Raw genomic sequence first — 27,440 nt, forward strand, 5'->3', positions numbered from 1 at the left:
ACAGCGCACTCTTTGCCGCTACAACTGAGTCCATTTGGTTGTCACCTTATTCTCTTTCCTTCTAGCTTTCCCAGTATTAGAGCCTCTTCCAGGGACCCTTTGGACAATGTAACTGAAGCTGGATATAATAATTTGAGCCTGGTCATTTGTGCCTCAAGTGAGATTCATTCAGTGACCTATTGGTTTGTTTTCTTGGTTGTCCAAAATATTTTCAACAGTCTTCTCCAACTCCAAAGTTCAGTTTCTATTCTTTAACGTCCAACTTTGCTTGCATAGAAAGTCACAAGGAATACAACGCCCCACATGATTCTGGTCTTTGTAGGTATACAAAGGCCACTCCTGTTTTACTGAGTGCTAGCCTATGATATATTTCTTGACTGCTTGTTCCTCTCCACAGCCTATATAGTAATTTTAATTCTGTTAAATGATTGACGGAATGCATGAAATGCTCCATCATATAGGACTCTAATGGTGTAAAAAAGCAAAAAGTGAAACAGGACAATGTAGATCAATTTCAAAATGTACTTGATCATAAAATTCCTTATAAAATATCTTCTGTATTAAAGCATGGAGCATAAAACGCTAATCATCATATGGGACAACTAATTGATATAATTTGGTCATTGACTCACACTGAAGTCAAGAACTGTTCTTGCTATGTACAGTATGTCAGAGCATGCACAGTCTTATTGTGCTGAGGTAACCCAGGAGTAAATACAGCAAACAGTGGTTTGTATTAAATGTAGTTTATAAATGTAGTCTACAAATATACACTAGGAACAAAATACATAGACGTGATGATTCAACAAACTCCAACACACAGCAATTACAGCAGGAAACGGACGAGATAACACAGCAGCAAAAACCTTCCCTTTTATACTCAGGCTCTTAAAGGGATACAGACTCCTGCTGAGTCATTCCTAATATTGCATCATTCATCTCACATTATACAAGCTGGTTAGCTTCTAAATTATTAACTTGACACAGTATTTCTTGACTACAAAATCAACAGATGCTTTGTTTTGTTTTTCATATGCTGGGTAGCAAACAGTGTGACCTTCTGACTTCAAGTGCCTAATTCCAGTACATTTCAATTTAATGAAGCCTAAGATGTCAACATGTATTTATTTCATTTCATCTTTCTATAAGCATAAATTAATTATTTGAGGGATCATTGGACTCCAGTGATGTATGCCTGACTGGTACAAATTGATAGGGAAGGCTTGCTTTTTGCTCCCCTCAATTAAACAGTGACTTTCAGTACCTAGGAAGTGCACCTTAGCAATAACAATAGCAATAGCATTTAGTTTTATAAACTGCCACATTTATACCATTCTGTGGGCAGTTTACAATGTTAAGTATTATTTGCATATTGCCCCCAACAATTTGGGTCTTCATTTTACTGACCCTGAAAGGATGGAGTCAACCTTGAGCCCTGACAGGATCGAACTCTAGGCTCCGGGCAGTTTGCCTGCAATACTGCACCTTAAACACTGCACCACCAGGCTCCTCCTCCACTTTCTGTGTAATGCAGTATGCCCTCTCGAGTGACCCACCCCAAGACCCATATGGTTCTACTCTAATGACAGATGGACTTGAAAACCTTGCTGTTTTTTCAGATATTGGGGTAAGATGGATGGAACTCCCTTGTTTCTGATGTTCTACATTTTGTGGTGTTGTCGGGCCCTCCTGCAATTACTTTGTACCTATTCATCTAATTTATCTGGTCTAATTTACCATATTTTGTTGTTATGTTGCTCTTTATTTTTGTGTGCTCAAAGTCTGTTGGAGTCTCATTGAAATTGAATAAAATAAATTTTATTTATTTTATAAATATATTTAACTTATAGGAGAAATGTCTTCACAGTTGGAACAATTAATCAGTGGAATGGCTTGTCTTCAGAAGTTGTGCGTGCTCCATCACTGGAGATTTTTTAAGAAGAGATTGGACAACCATTTGTCTGAAATCATACAGGTCTCCTATTTGATCAGGGGTTGCACTAGAAGACCGCCAAAGTCCCTTCCAACTCTGTTATTCTGCTAAATCTTTCACTGTGGTGAGCATTCCCATATTTATGCTTCTTATATGCCATGTTCCATGTAAACTTTGCAGCTTCAGATTTTCTTTTCCTACATGTCAACATCAGTTATCTCTCTCCAGTATCTTCCTATATTGCTTTTGCCCAATGCAGATGCCTGCTTGCTTTAGCTGGGCAACTGGTATGACTTGGGTGACCCTACTGAAGTTATATCCTTTTGGTATGCATTCCCAGCATTCTTTGCTCATCCTTCCCAAATCCATCCTCTCTCCCCTGTCATGATGAGGCAGCACAGCAGTGTTGGGTGGCAGAGTGTGTGGAGACAACAAAATAGAATACAATAAAAACCTAACACATAACAACAATCCTTCCCAACACTTTAACTAGCCAAGAGAACAAAGGTCAGGTCCACAAGTGACAAAGCTAAAAACCTTGTCTACTTCTGTATGCACAGGATCAAAAATCACAGGATGCTACCTCTGATATCTCAGTGGACCCTGTCTATCCAGCTGCCAAAGTGAATGCAAGCAGTTGGATCCATAAAAGGATCAGCCAATTAATCACAACTTGCCACCCAGACTATCTCTTCCAAGTAGGGAGTGCACCTCTAAATGGTTCAGATGGTTGGCATTCCTCAGCTACAATAAAGCAAAGAAGTAATTTTGCTTTGCTGCCATAAAGTTGGCTTCAATTTGAGCTCATGCTGACATCTAATCATGCATGCTTCTTATCCTCCACCAACAATGCCCCAGGTATCCCTTTACCCACTTGATCATCCAGAACTCCTCAGAGATTTGGCAGGAGCAGAGAGGATGCTCAGGAGCAATCTTCTCTAGTGCCATCTTGGCTTTTTTTCTCCCCAGAAGCTAACAAAGCATTCAACTGAACCACTCTTTTATTGGCAGTCTGTCAACTACCTACCATCACAGTTTCAGTTATTTAACACACACGCACACTAAAAAAAATACCAAAAAGAAAATATAGTGAGCTAATGATGTAGCAAAAGCCTGCAATTCACTGTGTCAGAAATGTGAATACACCCAGCTTGTTGTGCTTCAAGATATGAGGAACCAAATAAAATGTTTTATGATTGCAATGTTCTTGGAATTTAAATTGGGAATATGCATATAGAACTGCAGTGACAACACGGACATCGGAGAATCTGTTTAACAAGGGATTTTTAATTTAAGAAGTATATTTAAATTATTAAAGTTGCTGAAATAGGTAAGAAGCAAAGAGGTTCTAATCTCTGGCCCTGTCTGCCAAGGTCTGGAGAGCCACCGATATTCCTCTTTTTGTGCCCTCTCTCTACACATTTATTATTATTTATAACCAACAGTTTACGTGCATTAAATCAGGGGTCCCCACTCCTCGGTCCATGGACTGGCACTCGGCCAAGGCATGCCAGAAACTGGTCCGCGCAAACAAGCAAAGCCCCATTAAGCGGGATGCAGACACTACACGAAACCTTCCAGTCCGCAGAAAAACCTCTCTCCATGGAACTTGTCCCTGGTGCTCAAAAGGTTGGGGACCTCTGCATTAAATGATCATTGGGTCTAGCTGCCTCTCCACAGTGCTTTCCTTCCCATTTTTTGCAAAGATATGTCAATTTAGATAAATTTGTATTTAAAAAAAAAGACGTGAACTTTGCCATACGCACTATTTATATCCGACAGGTAAAACTATTCTCATCAGAGAGAGTAACCTATATAGCTGCCTATCACAGTGGTCTTCAGATTAGATCAGGGGTAGGCAAGCTTGGCTCTTTTATGACTTGTGGACTTCCACTCCCAGAATTCCTGAGCCAGCCATGGCTCAGCTTGGAAACCTCTCCCTTTCCCCTCCGCATGGCTGGCTCAGGAATTCTGGGAGTGGAAGTCCATGAGTCATAAAAGAGCCAAGGTTGCCTACCCCTGGTCTAGATGATACTGTCCACCAGCTGTTTTATTGTTTGGGGACCACTATAAAAATGAAGGAAATAGTGGCCATGCTTTCCCCTCCCTCCCTCTCCCTAAAAGAAAACCATAACAATTTATATAGGTGGACAATAAACCCAAATGTTACACTAAGCAATGATGCAAAAAAGATTGGAGACCTCCAGCTTCTCAAGCAGATGTTAAAAAAAAATCAGCTGTAACCTACTTGATGGAGCAATTGGAAACAAAAAGAAGTACAAAGGAACCACTCCTGCTCTACTTTATTTGATAGATTCTCCATTTTTCCACAGCAGAGAATATTCAGGGCAGCTAATAAAATCTAAAGAAAATCCCCAAAGTGTTCAAAACATTGGTAAGTTTACAATTACACGAGTTACAAAAATATTTAGCAAAAGAGTTTCCAAGACCCTCCAACAATTGTAAATGTAGACTGGTTATGGAACACCTAAATGGTGATAGTATAACTGTGGGGCACCACAACAGTCGTAAAGGGAAGGATTGGTCATGGAGCGGCTTTTTCTACACTAATGTAACTGATGTGAATTTTAATGGTTGCTAAACAAGGCAGTTGGTAAGCAAGCAGTACCTGTATACCACTTAACTCAGAGGGTTCTTGAATAGGATTATATATGTATCCAAAAGTTCTTCCATACAAACAATACATACACACAACAGATAACTGAACGTTTCCTTTCTAAAGGATATTTCCATGGTTGGTAAAATAAAATGTGAGTTTTTGGAGGAGAGACTTACAGGGTTACTGGGAATATACTACGTATCAAATATTAACCACTAGATTCTATCTAGTCTATTGTTTTTCTGTTGGAAAAATGAGTTATTCTCACAACACAAATGTAAGCTTCATTCGGGACAGATATTTAATGCAATAGGAAAGAACTATGATCCTAAGGATGATGCCCATTAAGACAAAATAGACAGTCGAACATATCTGAAGGAATCACCAGTTTGATTTCAGCAGCTCATACAAGTGTTTGATTAATAATTTCTAAGCATACTGTATGCGAACTATTGCATTTCCTCATAGTTTTGAAAAAATGCTTTAAGTAATGTCCTTAAAATTATTCAGCTGATTAAATAAGTCCTTAAAGCAGCCGATTAGTCTAATTTCAGTGGGAATTGAAACATAATTTTATCTACTGTAATGTTGTTATCTAATACTGAGATAAATTACACTTAAAATAGAGACACAAAATGGTAGAAACTTAAAAATCTAACTCTACGGCACCTGAAAGATTTTGTGACACAATATTCTACAGGCCCCAATGACATTAACCCAATGTTTTTTCTCAGTCTCTCTAGTTTTCAGGCAACTTCAGAAAACAAGGAAAACTGGGCTTAATTTCCCATGCAGTTAGTGATGGCAGAATTTCTTTTTAGGAGCATAAATATTGGTTCAAGTCACATATGGCTGCTTTTACTTTACCTTTAGCATTTCCTAATGGTGGTGGTATAGAAAAACTGAGCATGATTGAAAAAAAACTTTTAAGCATTTTATAAAGGAGAGAAATAAGCAAATATTCCAATAATTGCATCAATACAATGCTAATTTCCTAATATATGTAACAGGAAAATATTGTTAAAATAATGTAGCACCCTAAACATTTAAATACTTAACATATCTAAAAATACTTCGCACCATCACTACCAACTATAAGAAACCAATTAAATTCTCAACTGACATATATTCTGATAATTAAGAATATTTAAAGCAAATTAGATGAAACAAAAAAGCTTAATTTCCACTTTTCAATGGGAAAAAACATTGACCTATTGCAAATGGGATATCCAGTAAATTCTTCCATTTTCTGCTGATATTATCTGCAATGTATTTGTTTACTTATAAACAAATATTCTATTATAAAATAGAAATAGCTTATGACAAAAATATTTGAGTGCATTCTAGTGGAGATCCTACAGGAATACAACTCTTCTGATTGAAACATAATTAGGAAAAACAAAATGTGCAATTTTAAATCAGTTCCCTGATAATGTATAAAACATCAATATCTCACATTTTGACTGGCAAGACATATTCTTTTGAGAAATTGCAAACTAATTATACTAAACTGGAGTAGACTGTCAAATAGTAAAAAAGGGAAGCTTGCTTTTCTATATGAGATGGGGGAATAATAACTGAAAGACTATGGAAAAAGCCAAACTTCCTTATAATGCATAATGGGATTCACCCAAAATAAGGGAGAAAATCTCTAAAAACTAGCGGAAACATTTTTGTTTGTATACTTAAACCGTAACTCTCCCCTTTGTGGAGAACAAGCAGCGAGTCACATACAAATCTGAAATTAATCAAACTGAAAAATGCAAAACATCAAGGCGGGATATTAAACTACTCTCTTTATGAATGCAAGATAATTTATATTAAGGTTTTCATTCTAAACATGGCTTAAGTATAGAGCCCAGTTATGAAATTGAAGATTTCTTCTTATTTAACTAGATTATAAATTTACTTGTTTGATGTTAGATCTGACAAGTGCAATTATAGCTTCAAAGTACATGCTTTTAAGGAGGAAAGGAAATGAATCCTTCATTAAATAAATATATAAATTATTTTTGCTTTCAGGCATTAGTATATCTCTCTTTACTATTAAACGAGGGAGAATAAATCAGATGGGGATGACTATAAACAAGGAAGCTAGTAAAATATAATTCATGAGAAAAGTCGCCTGCCCTACAATTTATGACCATAGATAAAGCTAAGACTGTCATCGGTTAAAGTGAATATTGGCTCCACTTCACTGTATGGGACACCATCTAGGTATGGATTGGAAGGATGAAAATGTCTGTTTTAGATCTTCCGACAGAAAGGGCTCATTTCACTTTGGTAAGCTTAGCCCAGGAACCTAGAAGAGGAAAATTAGCTTAAAATGGTTCCAAAACATAGATCTTAAATATTTGTATGTCTGTCAATTTTTTAAGAACCATCTCCAGAAAAAAATGGAATTATTCTGATGCTCAGGAATAGTTTTCATGAATTATATATTAGCATTTGAATTTTGTCAGCAAGACATTTTAATATTTGAAAGATCCTCTCTTATGAACTGTTGAGATAGTTTTTCAATCTTATTAATTTTCCTGCTTTTTTCTAAGACGAAAATAATCTTTAAAACCTTTAGAAACACAATGAACAACTTGCCAGTAAATCCAATATTCTCATGTATCCATAAAAACCCTCAATATAATGGTCTAAAATTAAAAAGAAAACTAATTAAAATGTCTGGCTCTTTATATTTTTAAAAGGAGAAATTACTTGTCTTTCACATTGTTAGATATATATTTTAATGGTACAACACACACACACACACACACACACACACACACATCTCACATATACATGGACACACACAAAACCATGGGATGTCAATATTCTTTTTTTCCAGGCTGATTAATCTATCTAGTACCCAGAGCTGACTGAAACATCAACCAAAATCTTCTAAATGTTAAAAGGAGAAAAATTCTGACACTTCATATGAAATGGCATAACTCAAAAAGCACAACAAAAGCCAGAAATATGGTGGTGTGACTTATAAGAAAGTGCTTCTCAGAGAAATAAAAGAAAATCTATGGCAACAGCAGTCTCAGGTGCTTTAATATATGAATCTCTACTTATTTGGAAAGTGTCACTGAGTACCAAAACAAGCACATTTTCCCACCCCACCCCTTGTCTCCTTGGAAGAGCCAGTTTATTATCTTTAATTCATGAAAAGCTACCTTAGATACAAGGCAAGGAAACAGATGCCAGAGTGCTGGTACAAGACCGTCAACATGATAGATGCTTTAATTGGCAGGACTTCCTCTTGTTCAGGCTGCTGGCAGAACTTCAATATTGCTATCTATTACCCTCCACAAAGTGGACATATCCTTGAAGGTACCGATCACCAAAAATGTGAAGAGTTTGGGCTGACTTACCTTTTGGATGCCATGGATCTGTAAACTCGTATTTCCCCACACCAACAGTCCGTAGCATCTGCACCCCATTTGTGTTGTCCTGATTGCCCGTCGGGTTAGGAGGAAGCTGAGGAGCAGCCTGCCCATTGGTGGCTGGAACACTATTAGGTAGGGCAGCTGAAGGCAAAGCAGGTGGTGGTGGAGGCAGGATAGGACAAGTCATGTGACCATTCCCTACTGCCCCATGGCCCGGGTGAGTCACCTGACCAACCCCAGTCATAGAAGACATAGTAATGGGTTGACTGTTTGTGTACAAAGGCTGGCTTTGCAGATTCACAACCATGTTACTGAGAGGCCGTGAAGGCTGCTGCGGAAGCTGGTAATGAGCTGGCATTAATGGAAGCTGGGGGGTAACATGTGGAGGGAGTGAGGGTGTGACTCCAATGACAGGGGCTTGGACGTTGACTGCTGGGCTGAAGGTCGGTGGCTGATTCATCCCATAAGAATGAGTTATGAGAGTTGGTTGGCTACCTGCTGCAACTGTTGTAACCCATGGAGCTGTACCTGGAAAAAGGAAAGCTAGCAATAAGAACAATTTTTGCAAAAGGTCAAGTCCCTAAAACAACTCCCTCTGCAAATGTGATTCTGTTGAGTCTGTCCCCTCCTCCCTTATGACGAGAGGGATGGATTGACATCAATCCAAAATGGTAAGTGCAAAGCAGTAAATGCTATAATATGGCAGAAAAGCACCAGCGTTAAAAATCCTGATCAACGTGCAAGACAGTATGTTTTCTGTAATTTTCTGCTTCCAAGAGAATTAACCTCTTTCTCCAATGTGTTTTGTGGCTCCCTGACAAACACTGTGTGTATAATAACCATGTTCCAGCCGCTACAAAGAGGTTATAATTAGGCGCCAGGCGTAGCTGCACAATGTATGTGTCAGGAAGCTGGAAAATGTTTCAGGTGGCTCTGGACACAAAAAGAGACTTTATGTATTAAACGCATCTATAATAACACCACAGCCAAAGGACCTAAACCTAAAAATCTAAAAAGTATTATGCACTGGGATATTATTATTATTATTATTGCACAGAATAAAGAGGAACAGAAAGGGCAGAAGGAAGAACTTTAACAAACTTGCAGCATCTTAATACTTTTGTATTACCCATGGGATAGGAGTAACCTGAAGAGGTCTTAGTAACTAGAAAGAAAAGCCAGCTGTGGTATTAAAAAAAAGGGACTCATGATAAAGCCTTATTTAGAGTGGAATTGGAAAGAGCATACTGAATTTGCTTTGAACAATTTTCTCCAGCACAAACGTAAATAAGGCTGAAAGTATACCTGGGTTTTCAGTCTCCCTCATTTGTTTAGCTGGTGGCTCATCTGTATCCCAGGGAGTAGACTGATTGATGGGTGTCTGTCCCCACCTTACACTGGTTGCCAATCCTTGTGGTTGATTATCTGTCTTGGAAATGGAAAGTGTCTGCCAGAGAACAAAAGAAAACATATCAAAATTAGACATATACATACAGAATCCTTATGGATTTTTGCATGTTTTTGTATAAAGTTTTATACTGCATTTAACGAGGCCAATGTTAGAAAGGGCAAGCTAAATATATTTTTTTATTGTTTGGAAGGTATTATGATTAATCCAACAATTGATACTTTAAAGCAGGCTGTGAAAAGAACACTTCTAGTCCCAATCTAATTACTTGCCAGGACCATCAGTGTGTACCTGAGTCCTTCGGGAGAAGGGCGGTATATAAATCAAATAAATAATAATAATAATAATAATAATAATAATAATAATAATAATAATAATAATAATAATAATAATAACTATTTCTGCAATGTTACTATCAATATGCAAGGTATTAGGACAATTTGTCTCCAATACTATTTACTACTCATCACAGTTATCTGACTTTACCCAAATAAAAAAAAAGAAATAGCTATCTGTGGGGCATAATTTCATGCTGGGATCTTTTCTGCATTGTCCCTTTTCCAATAACGAAAAAGCAAATGCCATTTTTGAAGAAATGGACTTTCTCCAAAACCCATTTGAGATGTTGGAGAAGCCTTATTGTATAAGAATCTTTAAAACTGAACTAATAATACATGAAGACAATATAAGTTGCAGCAATTCCGTACTGGCTATTTTTCAGGGTATTAAAAGAAATTAGCGGAAAAGAGTAGGGTTCTGTAATACAAGCAAAAAGGCAGCTTTATATAACTATCCAAAGGAAAATAAATGTTTAATATGATAACCAAGGTGCTTCCCAGTTTCTCCTTATGTCTCTGCTAGAGAATGGAATTAGGGTTTTGGTATTATATGCCTCCTTGCACAAATGTAACAACAATACAGGCCTTCTTCATCACCACATAGATATCTAGCCAGGTCCTAACAGAAAAAGAAATTGTCCAAAATATGTCTGTTCTAATTTATATGTATTTATGTATTCTGCCTCCCATCAAAACATGGTTCACAATTCCTGTTTCTTAATAAATAGGTTTACCTGTCAGAAGACAAGCACACTCCCAAACTAGTATTGATTCAGTCAGAAAAAAAGCTACAGGTTTGAATTTACAGTGCCTAATAATCATGGGGTACAATGCAGGAAATGAAAAGATAAAGAAATAATCCAATAAAGTTCCTGATTATTTATTAAATGTTCAATGCTAAATAGAAAAAAACCCTAATAAAAGACTTATTTTTCTGTTAAACCCAGTGTTGTTTTAGAATGCTACATTTTAGTGGTCCAGAAGACGTAAATTATTGCTTTGGAAATTCAGAGCCATGGTAAAAGGAACGTTTTGTCTTTGGTAGAACACAGGAACATTTATTTTAGCTGTAATTATCTGATATGTACGATGGTCACTGTAAAGAGATGGGCTTTCTAAAATGTTCTGTAGACATCACAGAAACTAATTGGATTATGCTGTACTTTGCTTTTTAGCTTTCATGTCACACGCTTATTTGGATTAAATAAGGAACACATGAAAGAGGTAAATTGCTTGAAACACACTTTCAGGTGTGCATTTCAAAAGGAAAGGAAAGACAGGCCAAATGTCTACTTGCTTGAATAGACAACCTCTGAAAGGCTTTGTGGCTCTGTGATACTTCAAAAAGCATGTACTTCAGGAAGAGACAGAAAGGAAAATTATTAAATATCAAGATGCCCAATGGCATTATTTTGTTTATTTACTTATAAGATTGCTAAGCCTGCCTTTCAGTCAATAGATGCACACCTTTCAGGAAAAAAAATGTTTAACAATATACACACACACAATTTCTTGAATCAGTCATAAAAAATAGAGCAGAACTACAAAATTCTTCAGACAAAACAATAGGAAGAAGATAAAAGAAGCTGGTCTATTATATCTTGAAAAAGAGTTTTACCAGCTGAGGGTCATCACGAAGAAAGCCTCCAAAACTGGGCCCTTGAGAAAAAGGACTTATAAACAGAAATAACAAACTGGTTCACTTTTGATGGTGGAACCAAGACAATTTCCTCACGTGATGAATACAGTGGGTGCCCTGAGTTATATCCTTGTTTTTAAAATAATAGAAAGTCAGTAGATGGCCTTTGGAATAACCTGGCCCCAATCTAATTAGGGCTTGAAAGATAAGAACCAGAATCTTAAATTGAGCCCAGATGTTTATTGATGTACAGTGTTAACGTAATATATATCCCAACAGTATTTTGGGCTGATGAAATCTGCCAAATCTATCATTTCAAACTGCTTTCCAGAAAGAGCCCCATGTAGCCTATTGTAATCACCTAGTTGAGATTATGTAGGTATGATGGTCACCTATTTGTTTACAAGCTGCTTTTCCATGGTAGTCACACTCAAAGTACCTTGCTTGATATCTTTTAACACACTTCCCAATAATTCAATTGAAAACATGTAATTGTCACACACCTATCAATAAGTACAGTAATCCTCTCAATACCAAGCACGACTTGGACACCAAAAACATGGGGAAACAAGCTGTGAAAAAGAAAAAGGCTAAACTGCTAAGCTAAATGTTCTAAAGGTTTGTAAGTTCAAATTGTGGAAGAGAATGGATGGAATGTAAGTATTATTCACATACAGCCAGTGAAAAACACATATAACTAATGCTGAACTTGCCACTTTCAATAAAGGTGAAGCATCTCTACAGTTACAATTGCACATTGTACTGACAGTGAAGAAAACATTTGTCTCAATAAACTACATCAAATAGATAGGATGGAGAATGTCTCAGCAATTAAAATAAAAATGATGAGTCTCTCTTATTATAGAGGTAGTCCTCCACTTACGACCATAATTGAGCCCAAAATTTCCATTGCTAAGCAAAACAGTTGTTAAAAGTGAGTTTTGTTGCATTCCATAACTTTTCTTGCCAGTCGTTAAATCACTGCAGTTGTTAAGTTAGTAACACGGTTGTTAAGTAAATCTGGCTTCCCCACTGAGTTTACTTGTCACAAAAGGTCACAAAAGGTCATCACATGACCTCCAAACACTGCAACTGTCATATATACATACCAGTTGCCACGCGCCTGAACTTCGATTATGTGACCATGGGTATGCTGCAACAGTCATGCGAAAAATGTTCATAAGTCACTTTTTTCAGTCCTAATAAATAGTGTCTGTTTTGCCTGCAGCAAAATAAACGGAATTCTTTTCAATGAAATGATCAGATTCTAACACTTTTTCAGTTTTTCAAACTAAAGGCATATGTACAAGTAAAAACCAAGCTCTAACACAGATGTATAAATTCAGGGAACAACGGCTGTTAGGTTTCTTGCATTCCTCTGATGTTTTTACAGCTGTATTAAACTCATAATGCAAGAAATTTAATGAAAACGATCTGCAACAGTAAAACAGCTGTTTCTTTTGCAAAGTAAGTTTTACTTTACTTCAGTTTATTTTTAGATTTTTGTTTTGCCTTTCTCTATCCTTGATTGCAAATAAACAATACATACTTATCTCTCAAAGCTGTTCTATCACTCTGCACTAACCCATAGCAAAAACAAACAAACAAACAAAAAATGTAAAGGATGTGCCTCTGAAAGGGTTTAAAGGAATGTAGGGTTACAGCCTAAATTGTTACACCGTGTTAGTTGTGTGTAGACTGTAGGATGTAAATTTAAAACATTGGTTTTTATCCCTAACATTGAGATACCCACAGCCTTGTGCTAAGCCAGTGGTATGATGGTTATTGTTGAAAACAATGATGAAAAATGGAACGCTAATCTCCTGGTACCTAATTCGGAGCTTATATTGTATATCCTTGAATGGTCTTAATTTTTTCTCCCCATGCAGTCCTTAATATGGGGCAAATGATCACATATAGAAGTCACCATTTGAATGATCTTTCAAAGTATTTTGTGCATTAGAAACAAACGTTCTATCTCAGATGAGTGAAAGCAACAGCTTTTTGTGACTGGTGGCATGTAGCCATTATGGTTTAATGTTTCGTTCATTGTTAGACAAGGGCACAGCTAATGCCCATAAACATTGTTAGATGCAGGTGTTTTTCCAAATTGTGTCACAGATCCTTTAGGCTAATCCTTCCTATGAAAGGTAAATCACCAATCCTGTGTCAGCCTGAATATGGTTTGTTTGTATGCGTAAACTGAGCGCTATAACTTGTTTATTGGACCCATGTCCCTCCTGGCTAGTTTTGGCCACCGGGGAGGTGACAGGGGGCTGGCTCCAGGCAGTTGTCAACGCTTCATTGAGAGAAGGTGTCTTCCCCTCCGCCTTAAAAGAGGCGGTGGTGAGGCCCCTTCTCAAAAAGCCTGCCCTGGACCCGGCCTCGTTGAATAATTATTGTCCTGTTTCCAACCTTTGCTTTGTAGCGAAGGTTGTTGAGAGTGTTGTGGCGCGTCAGCTCCCGCAATTCCTGGATGAAGCAGACTATCTGGACCCATACCAGTCCAGTTTCAGGCTCGGTTACAGCACGGAAATGGCATTTGTTGCACTGGTACATGATCTCTGGCGGGCCCGGGACAGGGGTTGCTCCTCTGTCCTGGTCCTACTTGACCTCTCAGTGGCTTTTGATACCATCGACCATGGTATCCTGCTGTGACGGCTCGAGGGGTTGGGAGTGGGAGGCACTGTTTTACGGTGGTTCTCCTCCTACCTCTCAGGCCGTTCGCAGTTCGTATTGGCAGGGGGGCAGAGATCTACCCCAAGGCCCCTTTCTTGTGGGGTGCCTCAGGAGTCAGTTCTCTCCCCCCTCCTGTTTAACATCTATATGAAGCCGCTGGGTGAGACCATCCATGGGTTTGGGGTGAGGTATCACCAATATGCGGATGATACCCAGTTGTTCATCTCCACCCCGAGCCAACCCAGTGATGCCCTTGACATGATGTCCTGGTGCCTGGAGGCGGTGCGGGTCTGGATGGGAAGGAACAGACTCAGGCTGAACCCTTCCAAGACCGAGTGGCTGTGGATACCGGTATCTCATATTGTCCAACATGTTCCATCTCTTTCAATGGGGGGGAGGTACTGCCCCCCTCAGAAAGGGCCCGCAACTTGGGTGTCCTCCTGGATTCATGGCTTAACTTGGAAGACCATCTAACTGCTGTGACCAGGGGGGCCTTTTCACAGGTTCACCTGGTGTGCCAGTTGCACCCTTTTTTTGGACCGAGATGCCCTATGCATGGTCACCCACGCCCTTGTCACTTCTTGCCTTGATTACTGTAATGCTCTCTACATGGGGCTGCCCTTGAAGTGCACCCGGAGGCTTCAGCTGGTGCAAAATGCGGCCACGCGGGTGCTTATGGGAGGATCTCGATACACCCATGTTACACCACTCCTGCGCGAGCTGCATTGGCTTCTGGTTGCCTTCCTGGTGCAATTCAAGGTGCTTGTAATTACCTTTAAAACCCTACATGGCTTAGGCCCAGGGTACTTGCAAGACCACCTGCTGCCATTGTCAATCTCCCTTCGCCCGGTTCGCTCCCACAGAGTTGGCCTCCTCAGGGTTCCGTCGGCTAGGCAATGCCGGCTGGCGACCCCCAGGGGGAGAGCCTTCTCTGTGGGAGCGCCGACCCTCTGGAATGAACTGCCTCAGAGCTGCGGACGGCCCCTGACCTTCGGTCTTTCCGCCATGACCTGAAGACATGGATGTTCCAACAAGCGGGCCTGGACTGACTATGGTTTTAAATTTGGTTTTTATTGGGTTAATTGTCATTTATTTATTATATCCATTGTTTAATTTTTTTTAAATTTTGTACTTTTATGTTTTTTAATTTTTTATTGTTGTGAGCCGCCCTGAGTCCTTGGGGAGAAGGGCAGCATATAAATTTAATAAATCTCAATCTCAATCTCTTTGAAACAATCTGGTTAGTTCCTTTCTCTCATTGTCCAATATACAAATGTAATTATCTTTATAAACAGATTTTTTCATGTTTACTTATCAACTACACTAAAAGTTATACCATTAAATAATAGTCCCCAGAATAGAATATCTGTATTGAATAAAGAAGACACAAAATGATAATTCATATAGAGTTCTTATTGGAAAAATCAATATATAAATTTCACAATCTTTTTTTTAACCTAGCTACCAACTTCTTAAATCCTTACCCTTCATTAGTGAGATGGTATCTATCCAATTATGACCCGCCCCCGCCGCCCCCCGCAACTGCTTTGTTGTTGTTGTTGTTAGTTGCGAAGTCGTGTCCGACCCATCGCGACCCTATGGACAATGTTCCTCCAGGCCTTCCTGTCCTCTACCATCTTCTGGAGTCCATTTAAGCTCACGCCTACTGCTTCAGTGACTCCATCCAGCCACCTCATTCTCTGTCGTCCCCTTCTTCTATTGCCCTCAACCTTTTCCAGCATTAGGCTCTTCTCCAGTGAGTCCTTCCTTCTCATTAGGTGGCCAAAGTATTTGAGTTATAGCTTCAGGATCTGGCCTTCTAAAGAGCAGTCAGGGTTGATCTCCTCTAGGACTGACCGGTTTGATCGCCTTGCAGTCCAAGGGACTCGCAAGAGTCTTCTCCAGCACCATAGTTCAAAGGCTTCAATTCTTTGGCGCTCAGCCTTTCTTATGGTCCAGTTTTCACTGCCATACATTGCAACTGGGAAGACCATAGCCTTGACCATACGCACTTTTGTTGACAGGGTGATGTCTCTGCTTTTTAGTGTGCTGTCTAGATTTGCCATGGCTTTCCTCCCCAGGAGCAAGCATCTTTTAATTTCTTGGCTACAGTCCGCATCTGCAGTCATCTTGGAGCCCAGGAAAATAAAATTTGTCACTACCTCCATTTTTCCCCCATCTATTTGCCAGCAATTGAGAGGGCCAGATGCCATGATCTTGGTTTTCTTAATGTTTAGTTTCAACCCAACTTTTGCACTCTCCTTCTTCACTCGCAACAAGAGACTCTTCAGTTCCTCTTCACTTTCTGCCATTAGAGTGGTATCATCTGCATATCTTAGGTTGTTGATGTTTCTTCCGGCAATCTGAATTCCAACTTTTGATTCATCTAGCCCTGCCTTTCTCATGATGTGCTCTGCATATAAGTTAAATAGGCAAGGCGACAGTATACAGCCTTGCCAGACTCCTTTCCCAATTTTGAACCAATCAGTGGTTCCGTGTGCAGTTCTCACTGTTGCTTCTTGGCCTGCATATAGGTTTCTCAAGAGACAAATAAGATGGTCTGGTATGCCCATCTCTTTAAGAACTTGCCACAGTTTGTTATGATCCACACAATCAAAGGCTTTAGCATTGTCAATGAAGCAGAAGTAGATGATAAATGATACTTTTAATTTCATTCTCTTTAAGAAATTTGCTTTTCACAAAGAATATGCTGACTGTATTGGGAAAAAAGTTTTTGATCAGTTATCTGATAAAAAGAGCCGGCAATTCTAATACTTTCTTAGATCTAGTTACAGTTCTAACTTATCTAATCTTAGTATCTGGAATGTAGCAGTATAAAAACCAGCCCAATTGAAATGCTTTAAGCAAAATGAAGAGGGAGAAGGAGAGCAAGGAAGGAAGGAAGGAAGGAAGGAAGGAAGGAAGGAAGGAAGGAAGGAAGGAAGGAAGGAAGGAAGGAAGGAAGGAAAGAAAAAGAAAGAAAGAAAGAAAGAAAGAAAGAAAGAAAGAAAGATTATTTGCATCTAGGGAGTGATTAAAAATGCACCAAAAACAGGGAGATGGAATGAGAACAGCCATAGCCTGAAGGAGGCAGGTGCTTTAGAGTCACAATATGTTAGCTGGTTTATTCTTAGCATGGAATGTGCAAAATATCTGCTAAGATAGAAGCAGCTACTGAACAAGGCAACAAAAATGAACGAAACCCAATTACTTCTGCTTCAGAATACATACTTATAAAGACAAAGTATTATCAGAACACTATTCTGGCGCTGTTCCAGCTCAATTATCTAGTGGCAAATAGTGTTCTGCACTCATTTTGGGTTTACATATGGAAAATATTTCAAGTGAAAGTAGCTTTTTCTCTGTGAAGAAGTATCATGGCATCACTAGAGATAAGTTAAAAAACATAAAGAGCAATGCAGTAAGACTGCAACAATCTGCAGAATGAAGTTTTCACAACTATCCAGTAACAATACTGATATTTCTTCCAGCTATGATTAATTCCTCAGGAAGCCTATATTTCTGAAAAGTTTAACAGTGCTCCAACAATAATCATGATGTATGCCAAAGCCATAGTTCCCTTTAGAAAAAGGTCAGAATGACTGACAGTCATAACAGTAATTATTTTCATTACAAAATGAAATATATCTAACAATAAGAAGCCAAGTGATATCATTTTTGGATACTTGAAATGCAGGAAGAAATGGTGGGAACTAGGTAGTTACATAAGGATGTACTAGAAAATCAAGATCAGTAGACAGAGCATCAAAGATTATGGTCCTGGTCATCTGACAAGCTCATATTTTGATTCCTGCTCCTGATTCCCCCCCTCTTTTTAATATTGTGTAACAATCAATACGCAATAAATGAAGTGGGTGTTCCTCAATTACCATTTCCAGTACTTTCAGCAATGAATCTCATAAGGTAAAGGTAAAGGTTCCCCCGCACATGCGTGCTAGTCTTTTCCGACTCTAGGGGCCGGTGCTCATCTCCGTTTCAAAGCCGAAGAGCCAGCGCTTGTCCGAGGACGTCTCCGTGGTCATGTGGCCGGCATGACTAGATGCCAAAGGCACACGGAACGCTGTTATCTTCCCACCGTAGTGGTCCCTATTTTTCTACTTGCATTTTTACGTGCTTTCGAACTGCTAGGTTGGCAGAAGCTGGGACGAGTAACAGGCGCTCACTCTGCTACGCGGCACTCGGGATTCGACCCGCCAAACTGCCGACCTTCCGATCGACAAGTTCAGCGTCCTAACCCACTGAGCCACCGCGTCCCTATGAATCTCATAGATAACTGTAATCCAGACTTCCCTAATTTGGATTCTTCAGATGTATTGAAAATTCAAATTCCAGAAAGTATTTAGCCATCTGGGAGTTATCTATAATACATTCCATCTTTCTACCTTTCCTTTTTTCCCCTTTCTTTATTTTACAAGAGAAACAACAAGACTGTTTTCCCATGTGCATTACAGGCCAAACCTAATGTATGTTTGTTCAGTTCAATAAATAATAAAGAAATTCAGAACAGTGCTTCTTCCTATCTTTAAAATTGGGCTAACACATTCGCCATGGCACATAGTTACTACCCCATCAGGTTTCAAGTTGTGCAGCACTGTTTCCCCAGATTATCTCTGTTCTTTTGATGTTTCAGCTCTACAGCAAACAATGTATTATGTTTGTACCATAAGAAATTTATAAATCAAATATACTAAACCAAATACATTCTTCTATTTGCATTTGAGCGCTTTCAAGGAGGAGACATTTATAAATGTTTTTATCTGGCTTTGGATCATATCAAACATCCTGTGATCATATCTTTATGTCAAATATCAAACATGAATCAGTCAGAAATTCAATGCATTTGCTTGTAACCCCACAATTTTTAATATTTGGGAGATTCTACAGGCCTTCACATATTACTTTATTGCAGTAATTTGTACAATTTTTACAGGTGGATGGCCTTTCTTTTATAAAATCATTATGATTCTTTGATGAATAGAAGTAATCCTTTCCGGGGCTAACATGCATGGCCACTTCTTGGAAGAAGATAGAAGGACCCAGGGCCAATAGTCTTACCTATTTGAGTCATCCTACGTCCTACTGATTAAGCCCTCAAAGGGCCAAGGATGCATAGCAATGACAGCAGCCTGTTTATTCTTGCACAGATTACAGTATAAATTGTTTGCCATGCTTACTTACAATGGCTGGAAAACTCTTCTTTATTTCAATTTTAGATAGTTACAATGGAGTATAAATATGAAATTACATTTAAAAAAAGAAAAACTGAAAGAAAAAGAAAAAAGAAATTGGAAAATTATATAAACAAAGTAATCCCCCAAACTTTAACCAGATTCTCTAAAGTCTTCTTCTCTGTCACATTCAAATAAACCAAGGGTGTCAAACTGCCGGTCTGCGGGCTGGATGCGTCATGCCGAAACCGCGCCCACCCCATTGCTGGCAATGGCAAAAAGGTCGCGATATGTCGCGACACATCTCGTGATGTTGCAGGTTTGACACCCCTGAAATAAACAGACAAAATAAACAAAGTCTATCAAATGCTGATAAATAATAAACCACACATCAATAATTCTATATAAATTTATCAAGTATCTAAAGCAAACAAGGCACTGTATACTGTAATAATGTTTTGGGGCAGCCCCTCCCCTCCCTCTCAGTCTGCAAGTCTCAATGTGTTAATAAATTATTGAGGTTTTCACTGCCTGGGCCAGGTGAAGCAAGTTGGTTGTTTTCAAATACTGTTAGGTCACAGTGCATATTTTCCTAACTGGAAGAGATGTCATGGGACTGTGTGATATTTGTGGAAAGAAAGAAAGAGTTGATCTTGTCCTTGGGGACTGTTTGTGTTATGATAATGCCAGATGCCTACTGTTGTAGTTGTTCTCTGACTTGGATGCTCAAGTTTTTTTATTTAAGAATAACTAGAAACATGCTCTTGTGGATATTTTTAGAGGAACCTTCTGTACATGGTACTGAATAATAAGATATGTGGAATCACTCGGGCCAGGAGGGTGGATCCTGATGCCATCTCACCATTGTTGCCAAGGCTGGGGGACTATGTGACAACTCCTGATTGCTCAGTCTTAGTCCTCATTTACAGCAAATGATGTGAAGCCCCATTTAAATTCTGGCAAACAAAATAACAGAGTTGGGAGGGACCTTGGAGGTCTTCTAGTATAACCCCCTACTCAAGTAGGAAACCCTTTTTCCATTTCAGACAAACAGTTGTCCAATCTCTTCTTAAAAACCTCCAGTATTAGAGTACCCACAACTTTTGGAGGCAAGTCGTTCCCATTCTGGCTTGTTTGGTTAGGAATCATAAATATTTGCTTTAATGCTGCAAGATGCATGGAAAAAAGTGATTTCTAGACATAGCTTGGATTCTTTTGCCTATGAGAAAAAATTACATTATAGGACAATTCCTCTGTAAAAAATAGCTGGCAAATTGATTCTTTGGGTACATTGGGCTTTTGCATTACTACTTTGGACTGTTTTAATTCTGATATAACTTCTTCCAAATTTTTGCACTGATTCTATAAAATCTTACAGTCCTTGTTTATGGGGTACCTCAGAGCTCAGTACTCTCTCCCTCCTGTTTAACATCTACATGAAACTGATCGGTGAGGTCATCCCATGTTTGAGTTTATATCTTTATATATCTTTATCTCTCCACCCCAGGCCACCTGAATGATTCTATGGAGGTTTGTATCAGTGCCTGGAAGTTATGAAGGCCTGGATGGGGCACAACAGGCTTCAGCTCAAAATTAAGCAAGATTGGGTGGCTCTAGGATTTTGGTTCCAGCTACTTTCTATCTTTGGTTCTAAATTGGGTGGCACTGCCCCAGAGAGGCCCAGTGCGCTGTGGTTAGGAGGGCCTTTGCACAGCTTCAGAGTCTGTGTCAATTGCACCTGTTCCACAGGACCCTGCTCATGGTCTTTTATGCCCTCCACGTTGGACTACTTCAATGGGTTAACATGGGTCTGTCCTTGAACATTATTTGGAAGCTTCAACTGATGCAAAATGAAAATGTAAAATGAAAAGACTAGAGGCGACATGATAGCAATGTTCTAATATAAAACAACAACAACAACGATAATAATGTTGGAAGGCACCTTGGAGATCATCTCAGGGGCTGCCACAAAGAAGAGGGAGTCAACCTATTTTCTAAAGCACCAGAAGGCAAAACAAGAAGCAATGGATGGAAACTAATTCAGGAGAGAACCAACCCAGAAGTAAAGAGAAATTTCCTGACAGTTAGAACAATTAATCATTGAAATGACTTGCCTCCAGAAGTTGTGGGTGCTCAAACAATGGACGTTTTTAAGAAGAGATTGTCTGAAATGGTATAGATTTCCTGCTTGAGTAGGGGTTGGATTAGAAGACTTCCAAGGTCCCTTCCAACTCTGTTACTCTGTTAAAATGTGGCAGTGCAGGCAGTTTACTGGTACCAGAACATTTGACCCCACTGCTTTGTGGGCTGCAGGTGTAATTCACCTTTAAAATGCTCATGGCTTAGGACTGGGTTGTTTCCAGAACTATGGTATCACCCAGTATCTACCTGTCCTATTTGATCTGGCATGCACTGGGTACTGTCAGCTAGGTAGTGTGGGCTGACAGAGCCAGAAAGAAGAACCTTTTCTGTCATGGTACCCGCTTTTTGGAACATCATTTCTCCTGAGATTAGATTGCCCTAATGCCTGTTGGCTTTTTGTAAAGCCTTGAAAACTTGGCTTTCTGCTTGAGTCTTTCTGTTAGAGCCCATCTCTTGGTTAGATAATGGCCACCTGCTATGTGTTTTTATTTTTGTTCCTAGTATGTATTTTGTATTTTTATTTGTTTATTGTAAGTTGCCTAGAGTCATGTAAAAGTGAGATGGGCAGCTATAAGACATGGCTTACTATTTTCCCAACTTGGATTGAAATTCATAGAATTGGTAACATGGTTTTATTATTGCTACTTAACAATGCATGTGCTCTGCTTAGCTCCGTCTCCAAAATTGGAATCTATCAAGACACCAATAAATATACATTTTTCATGAATTAGGAATAGCCAAAAGTTTTACTCTACAAAGTTGGAAAATTAAATATCTATCAAGAGTTGTAGAAAGGGAATTCTGATATGAGTGATCTAAGAATGTTTGAATTAGGATTTGGGTTTTTATAATAAGGGGAGAAAGTGGCCATCTTTCTTTTCTTTGAAATAAACTTACCTCAAGAAATTATGTTTGTAGAGAACCCAGACCTACAAAAGATTCCTATATTAAAAATTACAAGGTTCTCCCTTCCTGTCTTCAGTGATGATATTTCTGCAAGTGTAAAATCTGCTTTCCTCTGCCTGCTAAAGACCTTCTTTGAAAAAGTTCGACAATTAGTAATCGATTAGGTCACATTCCTACATTCCATCTCTGCCTCTGGTGATAAAACTCTTTTCTTATTTACAACCACATTCCTGTCTCTGATTCACATGTGTATACAACAAAGACTTGTTTCATTTAAATTGCCCATGTCTCAAGATATATAGTTTTCTGTCTCCTGAAATTGTCTCTGTTTCAAGATTATGTCTTTCAAGTCATGTCTTCCTGTGATAACCTTTTGTCTTCCCTGTTAGCATTTGTATATCTCTGCCTCAAGTTATGTCTTCCTGCAATAATCCCTGTCAACATTTGTATAAGATAGCTATGCATTATTGTTTCCTGTAATGACCTTTGCCCTCTTCATTAGCAGTTCTCTGTTAGCATAAACTATGTTTTATTATTTCCTGTAATGACCTTTGCTTTCTTCATTAGCAATTGTATACCATGAGCTATGTTCCCCTTTGACCTTCCATGAGTGTTTTTCCCCCCTCCCAATTGAAACAGCCTAATAAACAGAGAGTGTCCAGAGGTATTCGGGGGCATAACATCTTCCCCGAGCACTCTGTGCTCTCACCTTGAGCAAACTTGTGTTGGTGTCTCAGTCTGTCCTAGGACTTTGCTTCTGAACTATCCGCAGTTCCCAAGTATGACCGTCGGAACTTCCGGCATACTGGGTCGGTGGTAAAGGGCAAAGATCCTTCCTTATTCAAGGTGCACACCCTCGTGAGGGTCCCTCCAAATTCTCACCCCTGTCAAGGGGCTCTAAGAGTTGAAGCCAGAACCCTGACCGGTCGCTCATCGCAACATATGTTACCCACTACTTTTCTACCAGCATTCATCCATTCCCATTCTTTAGAAAAACATTCTGCCACTGTAGACAAATTAATTTACATCGTCTGATTTGGGGGCATTTTTGTGTAACCTATAGTTCTCCACATCATTTTCACTGTCAAGCACAGCCACTGTAATCTTCAATATGTTAATTTTCAGATCCATATTTTGGTGCATAATGCATCAAAACATCTACTACAGATCATTTAGATTCTCTGTACTGGTCTTTGACTGTAAAGAACTGAAACAAACATTTATCTTCTCAGCCAAAAATAGCATATTATCTAAAAATTTAATGACATGCACATTTATGTTCCTGACCAACATGTTTCTAGTGTTACCACAAGTCTTCCTTATACTTTTCCCCATGAATATTTAAAAGTTAATTCATATGTTCATTTTTAACTTTAGAAGGTACCGTATTTTTCGGACCATAAGACGCACCTGACCAGTTTTTAGAGCAGGAAAACAAGAAAAAAAATATTCTGAACCAAATAGTACCAGTATACTAAAACAGGGCTTTTCAACCTTTTCATCCATTGTACCACTTTTAGGACAAGGCAATGTCACCCAGCAACGTGTCAAAAACTTGACACCCTCCCCCTAAAAAAGGAAAAAAATGATAAAGTACAGGTAGTCCTCGACTTACAATGATTCACTTAGTGACCGTTCAAAGTTATGACACTGAAAAAAGTGACTTATGACCATTTTTCACACTTATGACCGTTGCAGCATCCCCAGGGTCATGTGATTTACATTCTGATGCTTGGCAATCAATTCATATTTATGATGGTCACATTGTTCCAGGGTTATGTGATCGCCTTTTGCAACCTTCTGACAAGCAAAGTTAGTGGGGAAACCAGATTCACCTAACAATCATGTTACTAATTTAATTTCTCTCTCTCCTTCTCTTTCTCTCCCTCTCTCCCCCTCCCTCTTTCTTTCTCCTCTCCTTCTTTCTCTCTTTCCCTTTCCTTTCCTTATTTTTCTCTTTCCCTCTATTTCTCCCTCTTTCTCTCTCTCCGTTTCCCTCCCTCTTTCTCCTTCTCCCTCTCTATTTTTCTCTTTCCCTCTATTTCTCCCTCTTCCTCTATTTCCCTCCCTCTTTCTTTCTCCTTGTCTCTCTCTCCCTTTCTTTCTCTCCCTCTATTTCCCTCCCTTTCTCCTTCTCTCTCTCCCTCTTTCTCTCCCTCTCTTTTTCTCTTTCCCTCTATTTCTCCCTCTTTCTCTATTTCCCTGCCTCTTTCTTTCTCCTTCTCTCTCTCTCCCTTTCTTTCTCTCCCTTTCCCTCTCCCTCTTTCTCTCTCTCCCTCTATTTCCCTCCCTTTCTTTCTGCTTCTCTCTCTCCCTCCCTCTTTCTCTCCCTCTCTATTTTTCTCTTTCCCTCTATTTCTCCCTCTTCCTCTGTTTCCCTCCCTCTTTCTTTCTCCTTCTCTCCCTCTTTCTCTCTCTCTATTTTTCTCTTCCTCCCTCCCTGTCTCCCTCCCTCCCTCTCCCATTGTCCCTTCCTTCTTTCCTTCCTTCTTTCTTCCTTCCCTCCCTCTTTGTCCTTCCCTCTCCACGTTAGAGCAGTACCTACGGAGGCAGCCCTGCAGCCCGGCTTTCTCTTGCAGAAGGCAGGCTGAAACGGAGCAAGGAATGCGAATTGGCCGATCTCGCGCTCCTGCATTCTCCTCCGCTTGGTTTCAGCTTTTCTTGCTACAAGAGAAAGCAGGCTGAAACGGAGCGAGGGAATCTCCCTTGCTTTGTTTCAGCCTGCTTTCTCTTGTAGCAAGTGAAGCTGAACCCGAGCAGAGGAGATCGCAGGAGCGCGAGATCGGGCGATTCGCATTCCTTGCTCCGTTTCAGCCTGCCTTCTGCAAGAGAAAGCCGGGCCGCAGGGAGATTGCAGGAGCCAATTGCAATCTCCCTTGCTTTCACTTGCGGAGGTTGGGGCTGGCCATACGGATCACCTTCGGACCATAAGACGCACCCTTGTTTTCCCCCCCCCACTTTGGGGGAAAAAAAGTGCGTCTTATGGTCCGAAAAATACGGTAGCTTAAATATCTAAGGGACATGGAGTTCAGTGACCCTGGAATGGCTATAGAAACCAGAACAGCTGCCCTTCCTTCAGAATGTGAATGGAATGCTGTGAAATGATGCACATACATGTTGCACATACTGTTTATTGAACATGTTGATCATATCTGACAGGATAGAATCCTAATAGTGTAAAAAGTAACAGGCAGGTTAATTCTGATAGTTTATCAAAAGCATTCCAGCAGTAAAGGTTATATTGTGATAAAATATTTTATCATTCCTATGCAACACACCAAAAGTATATAATCTGTAGCTTTGCTTTACTCATAGCTTTACATAAAATCAATATATACTATAAGTTTTTTTTTCTTACAATCCTACATTCTTCACATTTCTGACATGCTATGTCCTGCTGAAGATAAAAAAAAATCCCCTGCAGGTTACCAAGTTGCATTGTACTGGCCAAATTTTGCTTATTCTCTTGTAATTTTTCAATCAGAATTCTGCCTAACCGTTTCTAGGCCAACTTATTTATTAATCATATTTATATAGCTGCCCATCTCCTCACAATCTAGGTGGCTCACAAAGAATTAAAAGAATAATATTAAAAATAACAAACCCATACAAGTAAACAGAATAAAATCATAAAACAAAATCCACAGGTGAGGTAATTGTCTCCATATTTCACAACTAATATAGTCACTGCCCATTGGCACAACCATGTTTTTAAGGTTTTGAGAAAGACCAGCAGGGTCAGGGCCAATCTGATATCTGGGGGAATGCTGAACCACAGGGTAGGCACCATGTCAGAAAAGGCCCTCTTTCTGAGTCCCACCAGATAACAGATGGGACACCAGAGTACATCCCTCCTACCTGAGCTGATGTGTGATTGGAAAGAGGCAGTCCCTCAAATAATCCATTCCCATACCATAAAGGACTTTATAGGTCATCACCACTACCGTGAATTACACTGGGAAGCAGACTGATCATCCCTCCTTCCCACAGAACAGGGAAGTAAGTGCACTAATCAAGAGCCACACTTAACTGCCCACACAACTGCATACTGCACCAGCTGAAGCTTCTGAATATTCTTCAAGACTAGTCCCATGTAAACCACACTGCAGTAATCCATACGAGAGCCATGAGGAACTGTCAACAAGGCCTTCTAATCTTAATTTAATGGAACTCACAGAGAATTCATATGCACTGGAAAAACGTTCCAACCTGATTTATATTTTTGTGTGGTGATGTCATTATTATTAATGCCTTATTATTATACTTTCTTGTTTAACCAATATTTATAAGTAAAGACACCTCTGTTCTTAATTACATCATTGTTTGAAACAGGCTTTCAGATAATGTTTTTAGTAAGATAGGAGTAAATGGGTTACTTTAATTATACCTGCACCACATGCTGCATTTCCTGTTAATACCGTGTTTCCCCAAAAATAAGACCGGGTCTCATTTTTTTTTTCCTCCAAAAGAGGCACCAGGTCTTATTTTGAGGATGTCTTACTCGCCTCCGGCATCGACAGCCCTGCCCAGCAGGTCCACTTCTTCTGGCGTCAAAGGAGCAGCTGCATTCTGCAGCTGCATTCTGGTCTGCATTTTGCAGTGAGGCCTTTCTGGAAGGCCTATACAGCTGAGTACCAAGCTATGGATTCAATAGCTTGGTACTCAATAGCTTTGTACTAAAGAGGTCTTGCAGAACTGAGCTATGGATTGAATCCATAACTTGGTTCTCAGCTGCACAGGCCTTCTGGAAAGGCCTATGACTGAGAAATGCAGGCCTGTTTGCAGACGACGCTGCAGAAGAAGTGGGGCGGTGAGGAGTTAAGTGGATGCGGGCACGTGGGGCAGATCCACACCCCTACCCCTGCCCTAGCTTGATTTTTAAGTGTGTGCCTCACCCCAAAACTAGGGCTTATTTTTGGGATAGGGCTTATATTAGGCCCACACCACCCCAAAATCAAGCTAGGGCTTATTTTCAGGGTGGGGCTTACTTTCGGGGAAACACTGTAGTTAAGTATAGTACTGGACAATTTAGGTATATTTTGAGCAGTAAGCTCCAAGTGTCATCAAAGCCCAATTTTACTCCAAACTTGCTCATACTATTCTATGCAATCTTGATTAGAGAGATTATGTTGCAAGACAACATACTGTTGCCTATATCCCAACAACAAAGAAGTACAAGCAGTGCATTTATATGCTCAGGATA

At 39.5% G+C, this 27,440-nt stretch overlaps 1 protein-coding gene across 1 annotated transcript in view; it reads right to left on the reverse strand.

Annotated features, from left to right (window-relative positions):
• The window catches only part of KLHL29 (kelch like family member 29), a 440,642-nt gene that overhangs the window by 149,035 nt on the left and 264,167 nt on the right, over positions 1-27,440 (reverse strand). Inside the window, exons 3-4 of the mRNA XM_083351877.1 lie at positions 9,242-9,383; positions 7,922-8,464 (exon numbers count right to left, since the gene is read on the reverse strand). Of these exons, the coding sequence (XP_083208003.1) occupies positions 7,922-8,464; positions 9,242-9,383 (685 nt within the window). The remainder of the gene's footprint in view (positions 1-7,921; positions 8,465-9,241; positions 9,384-27,440) is intronic.

This window comes from Vipera ursinii (genome assembly GCF_947247035.1).
Source record: "Vipera ursinii genome assembly, chromosome: 1".
In the NCBI taxonomy this organism is placed as follows: domain Eukaryota; kingdom Metazoa; phylum Chordata; class Lepidosauria; order Squamata; family Viperidae; genus Vipera; species Vipera ursinii.